Source organism: Hipposideros armiger, unplaced genomic scaffold (assembly GCF_001890085.2).
Source record: "Hipposideros armiger isolate ML-2016 unplaced genomic scaffold, ASM189008v1 scaffold_75, whole genome shotgun sequence".
Taxonomy (NCBI): Eukaryota; Metazoa; Chordata; class Mammalia; order Chiroptera; family Hipposideridae; genus Hipposideros; species Hipposideros armiger.
This window is the reverse complement of record NW_017731425.1, coordinates 2228283-2244192: the sequence shown is the minus strand read 5'-3', so window position 1 is coordinate 2244192 and position 15910 is coordinate 2228283. Positions and strand designations below refer to the sequence as shown.

Below are 15910 nucleotides of genomic sequence, written 5' to 3'. Positions count from 1 at the left end.
CTGCCCCCTACAGCTAAGATGATGAACAACAGCTCGACCTGGAGCTGGGTCGCCATGAATCGCTGGCGATGGCAGGTGGGTTGCCATGGGCTACCGTGTGTAGCCAGCAGCCAGCGTGAGCAGCCAGCTGCTGCTGTGAGTGGCCGTCCAGAAGCCGGTGACTGATTTGCCTCTCCTGGGAAGAGCGCAATGATGGTGCCAACTTGGGCCAGTGAAGCAACGTCCTCTACAACTAGACTGAAGAACAAAAGGATAGCAACTTGTCTGTTCCCCTTCCCTCAATTCCCCAATAAAAATCTTTAAAAAAAAAAAATTTTTGTTATGGGTATTATTTAATCCCCATAAGATAAATACTGTTATTATCCCCATTTTACAGATGAGAAAACTGAGACACAAGTTTTCCAACGTTGCAGCTAATAAGTGAAAGAGCTAGGATTGAACCTTAAGCAGCCTGGCTCCAGAGCCAGGCTCCTACCTGCACTCTGCAGCTGCCCCACGAGAGAGTACCGTTAAAGCTCAGACAGTTACTGCCTTACCGGTATGATATCCACAGGCCTTTCTGAGATCAAGACAAACCAGTTTCCTTCAAGTTTTTGAAATGGAGAAATGCCTAGAGAGGGTTACCAAATCTGTGACATATTTTAAATGTTTAAATGTGACAAATTAACTTCTTTAATACTTAAAAAGCAATGCAATACCATTCTGCTATTTGCAAGATAATTATGAAATTCACAAGAAATATTAATGTGTGGGGCTTTTATAGTAGGGTGGTGTAGGAAGGAGGCACGATTTAAAGTTGCTGACGAACATCTCCTTTCAACCCCATGAGTGTCTGTTGTTCCGTGTGTGACTTTATTTGGAAAACACATCAGGAGTCCAATTGGAGGCTCTTTGGGAATGACAGGGTCGCCACGTCCTGACCCGATTTAGTGGTATATAGAGCCAGCAGCCTTGTGCCCAATCTTTCTTTTGTTTTAACAATGTTGGTGGCTGAAAGGCTAAATGTTTATAGGAGATTCTATTAAAATACTGAGCTGTGTTGGTTTTAGTTAAAAGAAAAGCCACCAAATGTTGATTGACAAGGTTTTGGTTTTATATCCTATATGTTTTATGGTTAGTTTCTTTTTACAAATTCCTTCCTTTTTTGATTATTTCCTGGTCCAACTTAAGTTCCCTAGGAAAGAAGGGGATTTTTCTTTTTTTCTTAAATCAGAAAAATAAATCAAGTTATTATCCTGGATGAAAACATTAAAATACAGGGCCCATTTCTGGTCCCACTGGTGACTCGCTCTGCAGCCTTAGGAAAGCCAGTTAACCTTTTACTCATTTTTTTTTTGTTTGTACAATACGAATGACACTGTTGGCATCACATTTTTCCAAAACATTTTTTCAGAGTTTTGAATGAAAGATATTAAAAATATTGCCAGCATTATTCCCAGCTCCCACTCAACAATTGGCTCTAATTCCTAGCCCCTTAGAAGCATTTGTAGGTGAGGCTCTTATCACACCATGTTAATCATAACTTTCACAGTTGTGTTGTGTTGTGTCATTTCAAAAGCTAATGTTTTGGTATCGACTGCATTCTTAAAGGGTTAGAAAACACAACACGGCTCCGGCTCCATTTCCATAAAATGTCACATTCTTATTAGCACGTCACCCTAGGGATTATGCAACTCTGTTCATAGATATAATCAGCTTTGTATTTCATTCAAGGATAACAAACTAGCGAGGTTGAAATCTTGACTTGTCATCGGAATTGAATTGCTCCCGGGAGCTGGGAGGGAATGCGACTGAGTCCAGCTGTTCAGAAATGAAAGTTGTCTTTCAAATCTCAATCGTTTGCTGTCCCTTTCTTCTCCTTCCAGTACGGTGACTACGACCCCTCTGTTCACAAGCGGGGGTTTTTGGCCCAAGAGGAATTGCTTCCTAAAAGGGTAAGAAATCAAATTCCCTGTTTGGGAGGACATAGCCGATACGTGGTTTACAAGAAAGTTAACTGAAGGACTTGAAGGAATAAAAGAAGTACCGTATTTGCCGGCGTATAAGACGATTTTTTGGCCCTGAAAAATATGCCTCCAAGTGGGGGGTCGTCTTATACGCCAGGTACACTTCAGATAGACTGCCCATAGTGCTTGCCCCGTGCCATAGTGGCCTCCCGATGCCCGCCCACTTCATTCCACATACCGTTCAGGCATCAGCAGCGCTGCTGGGTGTATGCTCGGCTGTTATGCGATTTTGCTGTTATGCGATTTTAGCACACTCGCAAAATCTACGGTACCAGTCTATAGAGTGTGTTTTCTTTAGTGAATTACCGGTATGTTTACCGGTAATAAACTTGCACTGTTTTATGTATATGTTTGATTACATACAGCCTTGTGACAGTTTTCCTGCATGTCATAAGCATTTGAATATAAATATAAATGTTGAAATCAAATCTGATATTGTTTTACCTTTTATTTGGTGTGTGGAAGGTGTGCGGAAGAGGGGGTAGTCTTATACGGCGAGTATATAACAAACTCTGTATTTTGAGTGGAAATGTTAGGGGGTCGTCTTATACGCCCAGTCGTCTTATACGCCAGCAAATACGGTACATAGCAAGAACATTATATATTTTATAATCAACCTTGAGTAAAGAGTGTGAAATCTCTGTTAAAAATATTAAAAAGCAAAGGTTCATGGAATCAGTTTGGGGTTGCCAGGACCAGCGTGGCCTGCACATGGTCCTTTCTTTAAAGGTGGGTGAGCATCATTGATTCCCAGGAAGGCATGTGGAGCAGCATGTGTTCAGCCCGGGGAGTGGAGCTATTAGCATCTGCTTCGGTGGATAGAGGAGATGAGTTGGGGTTGGGCATTGTAGTTTTTAATCCTTGGTGTTGTTCATCTTGCTCATTAGCCACAGAAGTGAGCCTTCCCTCCTTTTTGCTGCTTCTGATTTTATAGCTCCACTCATCCATCATGTGTAATAAAGGCCTGCGCCTCACCTTTCCTGGCTTTGTCTGCTCCTTTGATGGCTTCTGTGCAGGCAAAGGCAGCAGCACACACAGCCCGGCCTGCAGGGCTGGCCCTCGATTAGTGAGCACTGCTCTGGCCGAGGTCCTCCCTCTGGGTTGTACAGCCCAGGAAAGAGGTGCTGCTGCCCAGCGAGGGGTGCCCCTAGGCCTGAGTGATGGTGCAGCTTTCCCAGTTGTGACTCACACTGAATGCTGTTTGTTTACATGCCCACCCCAGCCTGTGACTGGCTCCCTGTGTGCGGCTTTTTGCAAATAGCTGTGCTGTTTTATAAAAATCATGCACAATTGTAAAATGGCAAACAATACCCAAACTTTCCTTGTGTGTGGGTTTTTTATTTTGCTCTATTTTTTGATAGGTAATAAATCTGTATCAAATGACTCCAGAAATGTGGGAGGAGAGGATTACAGCCTGGTACGCAGAGCACCGAGGCCGAGCCAGGTGAGGCTGTTTCATTTTTAGTTTCTATTTCTTTATGGGCTTTTTTTTTTTTTTTGAGAACTGTAAAACTGGGACATGCTTGTTGAACCAAGTGGGTATATAAAAGAAAAGAGAGAGCTGGGAGTATTGCTGGTAGTCTTCAGTTTTGCGTGTCCTTTTTCAAGTGGTATAAAGTGGGCATGGGTACTTACTGGCTGTCAGGATGTACAGACCCTACTGTAGTCATTGGTAATTTAGTTGCATTTTAAGAATTGTGTGGATATCCCATAGCTTTTGCATCCATCTCTACTGATGGCATTTGGAATGGCTATAGGTTTTTCACTTTTACAAAATGTGCTGCGGTATATACAATCTTATATTGTTATATAATTGCATGAGTAGTTTTGCCCATAGATTCTTTAGAAGAATTGCTGCGTCAAAGGATGTGAGCATTTTGCATTTTGACAGATGCCACCAAATTGCCCTCCGTAAGGGTTGTACCTGTTTACGTGCCCATCGACAGTGTATGAGAGTGTCTCCATCCTCCATTCTCTCCACTGATAAAAACCCAAATCTCATAATATGATGCTGAGTAAAAGAAGTGAGACACAAAAAATAGAAACTGTCTGACTGCGTTTCTATAAAGTTTAAAACAGGCACCGCTAATCCAGGGAGTTAGAAATCAGGAGAGAGGTTCCTTTTGGGAAGGATAGACGGGGAGCAATGGGGAGGTCGTGTGCTAACTTGTCACCTGGTATTACATGGTGTTTTCACTTTGTGATTATTCATCAAACGGTATGTTCATGACCTGTCTACTTTTCGGTATGGATGTTATACTTTTTGAAAAGTTAAAAAAAAAAGAATGTGACAGGAAGTTGATTTGAAGAAGAGTGAAAAATTTTAAAAGACTAATGAGATGATCAGAGAAATGCTAATTAATATTTAAGATACAATTTTTTACCTTTAAGATTACAAAAATTACATTGATAAAAACAAGTGTTGTTCCCCTCCCCCAATTCCCCAATAAAATCTTTTAAAAAAATAAAATTCATTTTTTTTTTATTGGGGATGGGAACAGTGCTGGGGAATCGGGGGAAGGGGAACAGACAAGTTGCTGTCCTTTTGTTCTTCAGTCTAGTTGTGGAGGACGTTGCCCCACCGGCCCAAGTTGGCACCATCATTGCACTCTTCCCGGGTGAGGCAGATCGGTTGCCGGCTTCTGGACGGCCGCTCACTGTGGCTGCTGGCCGCTCACACTGGCTGCTGGCTACATACGGTAGCCCATGGCAACCCACTGCCACAGGGGCTGCAGCCTCCGCCGTCACCGGCGACTCACAGCTGCCCAGCTCCAGGTTGAGCTGTTGTTCACCATCTTAGCTGCAGAGGGCAGCGTCATTGGACCTCACATGTGGGATCCGAACCGGAGCCCTCTGGCGTCCCAAGCCAGCTCCTAACCATCGCGCCACTCAGCTGGCCCAATAATAAAATTCATTTGAGAGCGAGAGTAGAAGGTAGCTCTGCAGAAAGAGTTGTTTCACTCCTAAAAACCTTCTAGGTGAGGAAGGTACACAATTAGATAAAGCAACAACTTAAATTTGAACATTCAAATCCATTTGAGGGGAGAAGATAACATATCACATGCTTTTCTTGAATTACTTGAAATGATTGTCACTATTTATCAAGGGCAAAGCGTGAAATTGAAGCCAAGAGATGCTGTAATGAATTTGTTCTCTTATTTTTGTGGGGATGGGAAATTCTGCTTGACCTCATCATGTGTAATAGACTCAGGGCTAGGAAGAGCTTCACTGGTATCTGCTCTGGCTTGCGTCTTCTGGCAGGTTTGACTGCTCAGCTTGGCATGCACCACCCTTCGGTTTTCTCACTTAGCTCCGGTAACAGTGTCTTTCATTCTCCTCACAGAGACGAAGCTGAAATGGAATATCTGAAGATAGCGCAGGACCTGGAGATGTATGGCGTGAACTACTTTGCAATCCGGGTGTGTGGAAGCCTGTCTGAGTTCTGGGAGTGTATAAACAGAGATCAAACCTGGGACAGTCTGCTAAAATGGGTTACTTCCTTGTTCTAGGGTGGTAGACTCTTTAATGGTTCAGTAGTGAAGAGAGGGTCTTATAGCCTCATTGTCTATTTTTGGACTTCAATTAGATCCTAGGTAATTAAGTGTCACTTGAGCCTTGGGGGGACTTGGCGCGCTGGTCCTGCGCTCGGCAGAAACCTGTTTGAATGCTGCCAGTGTAACATTTGATTATTTCTGGCTCTGTGAGATCTTCAGGGGGCACCTGTAAGTATTCCCCTCCCACCCACCACCCACCCCCCGCCGGGGCACAGGGAGAGTAAAACTGCTTTTATAGATTACTAATTTGTTTGGGTGGCGACTCTTGTTCTCACTAGCAGGCTAATTGGTTTTCTATTCAGACCATCATTAGTCCATTGTCCTCTGGGAACCCATTGCTTCGGCATCAGATAGGCGTTTGTTTTCAGCAGAGGTCTGGCCTTTCCAGTCTTTCTCCCAAAGGTCCCCTGCTGGATGCAGCGTGTAGGCAGCTCCTTCCAAAGGAGTTTATGTGAATTTGCTAAAGTGTTTCATGGCTGGCTCAAAACTATAACTGAGTAGACATTAAAACAACCGTCCACAGCAGTCCACCTTTATAATCACACTATAGTTTGCTTTCCTTTTTTGGATTCCTATAAATTTTATATTAAATTTGGGTAAATTGAAACACATTTTAAATATTCTAGAGTAGGTATCTACCTGATTTGTTTTCTAAATACAGATTTTTTTTAAAGGATTACTTTGCTTAAAATAAGACACACTGAAAAGTTATATTATTTCATATAGTAAAAAAGTGCCTAAAAGATTTTCTATAATAATGCAGAAGGTTATTTTCTAAATTTGTATTAATTTGTGTTTGCTAATTGTTTTGTTCCTTTAAAGTCAGACTACTTTAACACATTTCTGTGGTTTTGTCAACATAAGTCCTCTTGCCTCATATGCCCACCCCCTAGATGCTAGAAAACTAGTGTTTTACAATTCTTAAAAAACAGTTTCTTGTTAGGGAATATTTCTGTAGCAGTCAGATAGTGTTTCATGTGTGTTTCTTGTATTACGCTAGACAAATAGAAAAAGCTAATGGATATTTTAGTGTCTTTTGTGTTAAAGTTCCTGAAATTTTACCATCAACTAAGGAAGATATGGGCATGTGCTTAAAACAATTTACAAACAGCTTCTTGAGTCCTTGTCACTCTCTCTCGCTCTGAAATGTTGGAGTCATAATGACAGGAGGCAGAGGGTAGAATCCTTTTTTTTAAAGTTAAATTAATTAGTCAGAAACATAATGAAATATCTCGTTTTCCAAAATGTAGCATAGATTTTAAAAGTACAAAGCCTCACTTGTGTTAACACAGTCATAGTTTTAAGAGCTTTGCAGATGAGGTGAAGAATCTCTCATGGTTTGGTCATAACACCTGACATCAGGGTGTTAGAAGGAGAAAAACAATTTATCTTGGAGCACTCACTTCTCCATCTGACACCTGCTGTTAGGTTGGTACTTCTCATCACAGTCCAAGTGCCTTCTGTTTGCAAATCTGTTTTCCTGCCCTTGAGTCTAGGTTCAATCTCTTTGTTGTCAGCAAGGGGTCAGGTGCAGAGGGCTTTCTTCTACCGTCATACAAAGGCCAGACCACAGTGCAGGTGGATGGGCCTGCAGCATGAGGATGTGGCCTCCAGGTCCATAGCTGGGTCAGTGACGTGGGGCCCCAGGGTGTTTGTACTCTGGCTGTCTGACTGCTGACGAGAACCGCCATCAGAGGTATAGCATATGTACAGTCAATCAAATTTTTAAACAGCTTTATTGAGGTATAATATATAACTCATTTTGACATATTTTTCCAACATTTTATTATAAAAAATTTCAAGGAATTTTTGAAAGACTTTTATAGTGAATACCCATATCTACCCACTGCCTAGATGCTATAGTTAACATTTTACTATACTTGATTTATCACATTAAGACTACGGTTTTTTTGGGGTTTTTTTTTTTTTAGCTGAGCCACCCTGTCACCTGTTGGTAGCTCAGCGGCTGCTCAGCTCAGGCTGTAACTCGAACCGCTGTTGCTCAGATCTCAAACTCTTGAGCGAGCTCTTAACCAACTGAGCCACTCAGCCGGCCCTAAGAGTACGTTTTAACATGGGATAAGACCATCTGATCCTAGCACTTAGAATTTTCTCTCAGGTAGTCCAAGAATCTTTTAATATAAGAAATGATTCATCCTACAGATTTTTATTTTACATCTATTATAACCTGATTATTTAGTTAGAGGTTAACAATGCTCAGATAGCTGCCACTTTAGACATCGAGCCAGTGACAGGAGCTTTTCGTGGTCCCTCTAGGGACAGGCGAGTCACAAGAACGATAGTTTTGCCTCTGCCTGCCTGAATTCAGGAAGCTGGAGGCCCCCTGGGCTACAAGACAGTTGTGACTTCTGTTGGGCCCTGTTGAAACTTGTCATATGTAACAGTGTGTGCCAGGTCTTTTGGGAAGTTGAATAAAATCTCAAGACTCAGCTGGAGCTGACAGTGGCTGTTCTTTGTCGAATCTACAGAATAAAAAGGGCACAGAGCTGCTGCTTGGAGTGGATGCTCTGGGGCTTCACATCTATGACCCTGAGAACAGGCTGACCCCCAAGATCTCCTTCCCGTGGAATGAAATCCGAAACATCTCGTACAGTGACAAGGAGGTAGGACGTGTCTGTACTGCAGGTGCACCAGTGGCCCAGCAGAAGGCCTTTCCGCATCTCTCCTCCTCACTGTAGCATCCCCAGCCAGACTTCTCCTGTTGCCAGGAAAATCTTTTCATTCCCAGGCTTCGGGTTTCCAGTTGTTGATTTTTATAGTATTTATAGAACAGAATTGGCATTGTATTTTCAAATAGCATCACTAACCCTTCCACACTGAGTAAAAAGAGGCTGGGGAGCTAAACCTATCAGGACTAAACCTCAAAGAACAGTAAATAAACCAAAAAGTAACTTTTTTTATTACTTGGCTTTCTATTGCTGATGAGAAATTCTCTTTGTATTTTAAGTGTGGTATGTGTTAAATCCTCTGTCTGTGTCCAATGCTTGATACATGTGGTGTGTATGTGTGGGTGTATGATATCAGCAATGATATAAATAATGATATCAGGCTAACCTGCTTATAAGAATTTGAGAATAAGTTTAAATAACAGATGAACACTCTAAGTTAGAATACAAATATTTCTAAATAGGATGGTGACCTTTCCCCAAACACTGTAATCCTATATTCGTTTGTTCATTCACTCATTCATTCTTGGTTAATTTTAAAGGGATTATTGAGCATCTGCTTTGTGTTGGGTTTTGTAGGGGAAACACACATGTAGAAAATCCTGTGTCAGACCTCAAGGAAGTTATAGTCAGGTAACGATTGGGCTGCTGAGGTGCGTAACTGCGGTGTGAGGGACTGACCACAAAGGTGATGGTGATATAGTGCTCTTCTGCTTACAAGTGCTTTCACCCTTACTCTTCTGATTCAGTCCCCACAAGAACACTGCTGGAAGAGTAGGGGCCGTGTTTTGGTTGTCTGTGTCACATCAGGGAGCAGAGATGTAGAGGGATCAAGTGACGTGTGTCTGGTGAGTGGAATAGCAGGGGCTGAGTTCCAGGTTCGCTGAAGCCACATCCCCTGCTTTTCTGGGAGCACAGAGGGTAAGCCCCGAGAGCACAGGGCACCAGGCCGAGGAGAGCAGGCCCAGACAGTGCCTAGTGGCGTCCCGGGCCTGCACAGCCAGGACGCTGAGTGCAGTGGCGGCTCCTGTTACTGCCTGCAGAGCCCCAACCCCTGAGTAGACTTCCTGTTTTCTCTTTCCTTGTAACAACTCGGGAAAGGAAACACCAGGTCCCTCATTTCTAATACATGGTTGAGATCTACGCAGCTGTGCTTGATGAAACAGATTGAGCTTCTTAACTCAAAACATTCTGGCTTTCAAAGTTTTGTAAGTAGCCCAGGAGACGAGCATTTGGGTATTTATTTTTTAAAGTACTTAAATTGAAAGCTCCGCATGACTTAAAGCAGTAGGTGTGCCATGGTATGGTCGTTTTTCATCTCTAATTTTATAAAGTCTGTTTACTGCACATCCACAAATTTGTGTGCTAAAGGCTCCCAAAACACTCGTTCTTCGCAGACCTAAGGATTAAAGTCTCCCCTAGAATAGCCTGACACACTAAAGTCTAATATACCCTCTCCAGGGGCAAGACACCATCATGTTCCATCATGTCAATAACTCGCACAGTAAGAAGACTCCAGGCTGGTTTGACATAATAGGAAGTAGTCTTAGCAGTTAAGTATGACAGCCATGCTGTCAAAACAGAAATGTTGGTTTATTTTGAGTGATCCATTGATTCTTTGAGTGCACCCTGGCATGGCGCAGAGCCTGCGGTTTCCCCATTACTTGTGGTTTCCCGCTGACAGCTCTGGGATTTGACAGCAGGGCCAAAAATAAGCTCACGAAATTCACAAATAGCAGCCTACACAAGCCACGCCACTTCTAAGTTAACTTGACCAAAAGCTAAACAAAGGATCCTTTTCTGTTCTCATTGTGCTACCACCCCTTGTTGGACAATATAACATGAGGAAGAAATACCCAAGAGTATATCTTCCAAATGTATTATATTTATCTGCTTAGTAAGTCTTTCCTGGGAATGAATAGCCGTTTTTTAAGTGCATCTTTGAAATGTAGGATCTGTCTGGTCTCATCAGGAATGGTTGAGAACAGCAGTTGCCATTTGTTCTTTATATGCGCTGTCCTGCCTAGTGGTCTGGCCCTGGGTTCTCACACTAAGCTACCACCATATTTTTATCATTCATCTTTCTCACCCCGTTGATTTCAGGAACTATGTTTTCCTCTTCCACTATAGTCCATTCATCTTCACACTTTATTGTATTCCTTCAGCTTTCATTTAATAATCCCCATGTTCAGAAACCTGGAGTGACTCGCTGTATGCTGTCACATCAAATCTAAACCCTTCTGACTGTCTACCCTCAACCCACCTCACCACCCCTGCCTTCCTCTCTGTCTAAGCCCCTGGTATCATCTTAGTTATCAAAGAGCTAATAATGGCAAACACACACACACACACACACACAGTGCTCATTTCCCCATCTATGCTTTATTTCTATTGCTTGCCCTATCTAGAATGTCCTTCTATCCTACCTTTTAGCTTTTCTGTCATATTCTTCATCTAAGACCAGCGTATGTCCCCTCCTACTTATGGTAGATCTACTCTGAACCCCCTAGGACATATGTGATTTGTGCCATCCAATGAGGCACTAATATTTGATATAATTTCTTGAGTAACTGACTGTTGCTGGTCTAGTCCCAGCTAGGTTGTAAGCCTCCTAGAGTCAGGGCCCGTCAAGGGTTCATATCTCAGGTTTAGATGATGCCTAAGATGGTGCCGAGAGCATACCTCCCAGGATCCTGAACTTCCACAGCCCTAGACGTGGTGCCCTCAGATGCTTATAATTCACCGCGGTTTAGTGCCTGGGCACCAGGAAGCCAGGAGAAGACACAGCCTCGTGCTGGGTCTTTGCCAGTGTGGTGGCTGCTTTTGTGGAATGTCCCAATTGGTGTTAAACATTCTAGGCTGTCAGACTGAAACCATTCTCTCCTTCTCTCTTTCAGTTTACTATTAAACCGTTGGATAAGAAAATTGATGTCTTTAAGTTTAACTCGTCAAAGCTTCGTGTTAACAAGCTGGTAAGTTGAGATCTTGGTTTTTATTACTGATAACTGTAGTTTTTGTGAGAAATCAAATGCCTTTTTTAAAAGAGTATCAGAGTGACGTCTTGTGAGGTGTAGAATATAGTTCACTTGGTACATGCTTTTCTGATAGGCCTTGAAAGACTCCTCTCTTTAGATTAACCTGAAGAGTTAAACCTAAATTTTATGATGAAGAATTTTTAAAAATTACTTTTATTGAAGTACTTCATAAATATAAAAGGATAAGTATATATAAGGTATAAAGGACAACAAAAATAAATAGCTGTATACCCACTGCCTAGCTTTAAGAAATAACACACCCCCAATACTGTTGAAACCCCTCATATTAGCGAGTCCCCCACTCTTTTCTCCTCAAGGGTGATCATCATTCTGAGCTATATGTTCATTATCCCCTTGCTTTTTTTTTTTTTAAGATTTTTATTGGGGAATTGGGGGGGAAGGGAACAGACAAGTTGCTGTCGTTTTGTTCTTCAGTCTAGTTGTGGAGGGTGTTGCTTCACTGGCCCAAGTTGGCACCATCATTGCGCTCTTCCCGGGCGAGGCAGATCAGTCGCCGGCTTCTGGACGGCCGCTCACTGCGGCTGCTGGCCGCTCATGCTGGATGCTGGCTACACACGGTAGCCCATGGCAACCCACTGCAGCAGGGGCTGCAGCCTACGCTGTCGCCGGCGACTCATGGCAACCCAGCTCCAGGTTGAGCTGTTGTTCAGCATGTTAGCTGTAGAGGGCAGTGTCACTGGCCCTCATATGTGGGATCCGAACCAGGGCCCTCTGGCGTCCCAAACCAGCTCTTAACCATTGCGCCACGTGCTGGCCCTACACATTATTTTTTGCGATTTATCTATGTTGATGCTTGAAGTTATGATCCCTTCATTTTCACTGCTGTATACTATTTCATTATATGAGTGTGTGTGCATGCGCGTGCACATGTGTATATTTTTCATTCTGCTATTAATGAACAGTTAAGTGTTTTCCACTTCTGTCCCATTTTAACAAGATTGTTATGAACATTCTCGTACCTGCTTCCTGGTGCATATGAGCAATATTTTCTCCAGGGTCTAGGGAATATGTACATATAGCCCTAAACGTGCTGCAGGGCTGTAGTGTATGTCCACATTCAAGATCATGCCATTTTCTTTTCCAAAGAAGATGAATTAATTTACAAATCTAACAGCAGTGGGTGAGACTTCTTTTTTGCTTTTATATCCTCAGCAATTGTATTATCAATCTTTAAAATTTTTTCCAATCTTGTGCATATACAGTGGTATCTTGGTGTCATATTAATTTGCATCTTTATATTTACTAATGAGGTTGAACATCTTTTTGTATATTTATTGGCCAATATTTTTGTCTCTTCTATCAAATACTTGTTCAGTGTCTTTTGGCCATTTTTCTCTTGGGTTGTTTTTTTGTTTTTGTTTTTTGGTTCTTTTTTAAGCTGAGCCATCCTGTTACCTATTGGCAGCTTAGCGGCAGCTCAGCTCAGGCTGGGCATCAAACTGATGTTGCTCAGAGCTCAAAATCTTGAGCGAGCTCTTAACCAACTGAGCCACTCGGCTGGCCCTCTCTTGGGTTGTTTTCTTTATTGGTTATATCTTCTTCCAGTTTGTGACTTATTTTTCCTCTGTTTTAAATAAAGTTTCAAAGGCATGGTCTTTGCATTTTAATTTTTAATAATTCTGGAGTTGATTTTTGCATGTGGTGTAAGGGAGGGATCCAACTTATTTTTTTCCACATGAATAACCTGTTGTCACAGCCCAGCCTATTGAGTGAATGTTCCTTTCCTACATGATCTATAGAGCTGTATCTTGACTTAGCAGAGTGAAGTGCATCCAGAAGATATGCCAAAGTGTCTTCTATTCCTCTCTTCACTTGTAATTTTTGCACCCTGGCATATCTGAGGCACCTTTATTTTGCTGTCTGCAGAGCTGAGAGCCCTAGAGTACATTAGTAAGTAGGGCTTTGGTGTTTCATGCTACCCTTTCCTCTTCAGGCTTTCTGCTGCCCACAGAGCCCTCAGACTAAGATGGTGTAGCCCCGGTGAGCTGTAGGCAGCAAAGTACATTTGTGGGTTTAACATTTTCCCTACTTCCATGGCCACAGATTCTTCAGCTCTGTATTGGGAACCATGATCTTTTCATGAGGAGAAGGAAGGCCGATTCTTTGGAAGTTCAGCAGATGAAAGCCCAGGCCAGAGAGGAGAAAGCTAGAAAGCAGGTGAGCAAGACCGGGTTTGGACTGCTTGGTGACCTTGGCCTGGGAGATAAGGAGTGGTGGTGGGCTGACTGGAGTCATTTGGTCACGGACATGCCTACTCTTATTTTACCCCTTTTGGTTCTTCCTTGGCTGATGCCCAGCTGGTGGGGTATCAGCTCTGGAAATGAGTAATAAACTCTAATAGCTATCTAAAAGAAACATCTTTAGTTATTTCTCCACTTAAGTGATGTAAGTAAAGTGGGAACAGATAGTCTGCACGTATCCATCCATCCATCCATCCATCCATCCATCCATCCATCCATTTGTCCATCCATCCATTCGTCCGTCCATCTCTCGTCCAGCCTAGCTAAGCCTTCCTTCTTTTTGCCTGCCTGTCTCCTTTTCCTGGACGTCTCCTTTTCTAATTAGATGGTGATGAAATGCACGGCAGCATTTCCGTGCCTGCTGCTGGAATGCTAATTAGACTCCGGCTGCACTTCCTCGCTGTAGATCAGCCTAGGCGGCCCATCGCCTGCCACGGGGGATGCCGGGAGCGCCCATCAGCAGACTGGATGATCTACATCATTGTTTTCTCCTCATAGATCTTTTTGACTCACCGAAATCTACTCAACTAATCTGAGCCTCGCTGCTGAGAATATTAATTGTGGTTTTGGACGAACTATTAGATAGAGTAGCAGCAGCTGCAGTCGGCTGCCCTCAGGCCTTGCAAGCTCAGAGGTCTAATAATTAGTCTGCGTGCAGCTCTCTCTGATTTGAGGACTCTGGCAAGACAGGCTCCCAGCCTTGACAGTCAGAGTGAAATGCCCAGTTTGATCCAGTGTGTCTTCAGCTCTCCATCTTTTTGCTTTCTGAAACGGAAGGCCATAGATGTGCTCTTAGGGATGTTTTGAGGATGGTAGAATGGGTTTTGTTGCCCAAAGAACTGCTCCTGAGCCAGCACAGGGTCATTGGGGCAACTTTCAGAGGAGCCCCCCTCTGACCTTTTTTCAGCAGAGCAAAGCTTAGAAGTGAGAGATCTGAACATGACAAATTGAGTGTAGGCCTCTGCGCTGTGGCAGAGAATGGCATGAACACACCCCAGACCTTCACTGCCTGTAGACCTTCACTGCCTGTAGACCTTCACTGCCTGTAGAACAGTAGAGGCACACTCCTGGCACCTGGCAACCACAGGTCAGGGACTCTATGTCCCCTGTACAGACACTGACCTTGGAGCCAGATGTGAAACTTAGTATGGGATGTTAGTAAATGACTTACCTTCTAGACCTGTTTAGTCATCTGTCACGTGGCGCTATTGATACCTCTTCTCTGTCTCAGATCAAAGGACATATTGAGCCTGAAAATCTTTGTAGCTTAAAACTGCTTTGCAAACAGGAGGTCCCTTATTATGGAGGTGGAGGTCTCAGGGAAAGTGCAGTGCTGGGAATGGATGGGGATGGCCTGCGCTTTTTTCAAGTGGAGAATAATGGAAATACAGTTATCTACCTAATGGAAATCGTAATACGATGGAAATTAGAGAACAAATTGGCCAAGCTTTTCATTGACCTGCAAGAGGAAAATTGGAGAAGAATTTATAGTATCTTATTGCTTGTCTTTGCATTATTCCTTCGAAGGCCAATGCTTTTTTTTTTTTTTTTGGCTTCGTATTTGGAAAAAGCAGCAGTCTTAGAAATCTTGTGTTTGGGAGAAGATTGAAGCAAGAAGTAATTAAATGTGCTTTAATTATTTAAGGAAGAAAATAGTGCAGTGGTCACTTCTGGCTTCTCCTTTCTGAATGCAGTGAGGACTGTAGGATCACAGACAGTGACTCTTCTCCTGTGCTTGTTTGCCTTATTAAGCTCAGCATGTGGCCCGATTAATACAGTGATCCAGAAGGCAAGGGAGGTGGTGGCGGTTTTGTACTGGTGCCTTAAGAATGGGGGGCTCTGCTCCCTGCCTGGCTCCCTCCTGCCACAGGCCTGGCTCAGGAGTCGCCCCTGCGTGAGGCTGTGAGAGTCTGTGGTGTGGCTGCTGCCGCTTCCCCCTGTGCAATACAATGTGTGTGCTACTGATGCATCACACAGAATGATTCTATCTTCTCTGCGGGTCAGCGGCAAGAGTGGAGCTATTGTTGATGAAATTAGAAGTGGTGTGAGAGGGGTACGTGTAGATTAGAAATGGCGAGGTGGCTCATCCAACCAGATGAGAAAGCTGTTCCTGGGGGCCCCTCTCAGGGAGAAGGAACCTGCATTGTGTCCTGTCAGCCATAGGGCAGAGCCATGTGAGTTCTCCCAGCAAAAAGGGATTTTAGCAAGGTGGCTGTATCAGCACACAGTGTGTAAGAATGCTTCCTTCGATCCAGGTGGAGACCAAGCTTGGTTTTTTGTGCCTGGTTTATTTGTTCATTCACCACCAGATGTGTTTCAATTAACACAGCTTTCAACTCTGCAGCTGGCTTAGAAGCACAGAGGGTG

General features: G+C 43.3%; 1 protein-coding gene across 2 annotated transcripts in view; it reads left to right on the top strand.

Annotated features, from left to right (window-relative positions):
* Nucleotides 1-15910, top strand: part of NF2 (NF2, moesin-ezrin-radixin like (MERLIN) tumor suppressor) — an 81454-nt gene that overhangs the window by 44611 nt on the left and 20933 nt on the right. For both annotated transcript variants that reach the window (XM_019643157.1, XM_019643158.1), the window contains exons 5-10: nt 1866-1934; nt 3368-3450; nt 5350-5425; nt 8050-8184; nt 11145-11219; nt 13347-13460. In XM_019643157.1, the coding sequence (XP_019498702.1) occupies nt 1866-1934; nt 3368-3450; nt 5350-5425; nt 8050-8184; nt 11145-11219; nt 13347-13460 (552 nt within the window). The remainder of the gene's footprint in view (nt 1-1865; nt 1935-3367; nt 3451-5349; nt 5426-8049; nt 8185-11144; nt 11220-13346; nt 13461-15910) is intronic.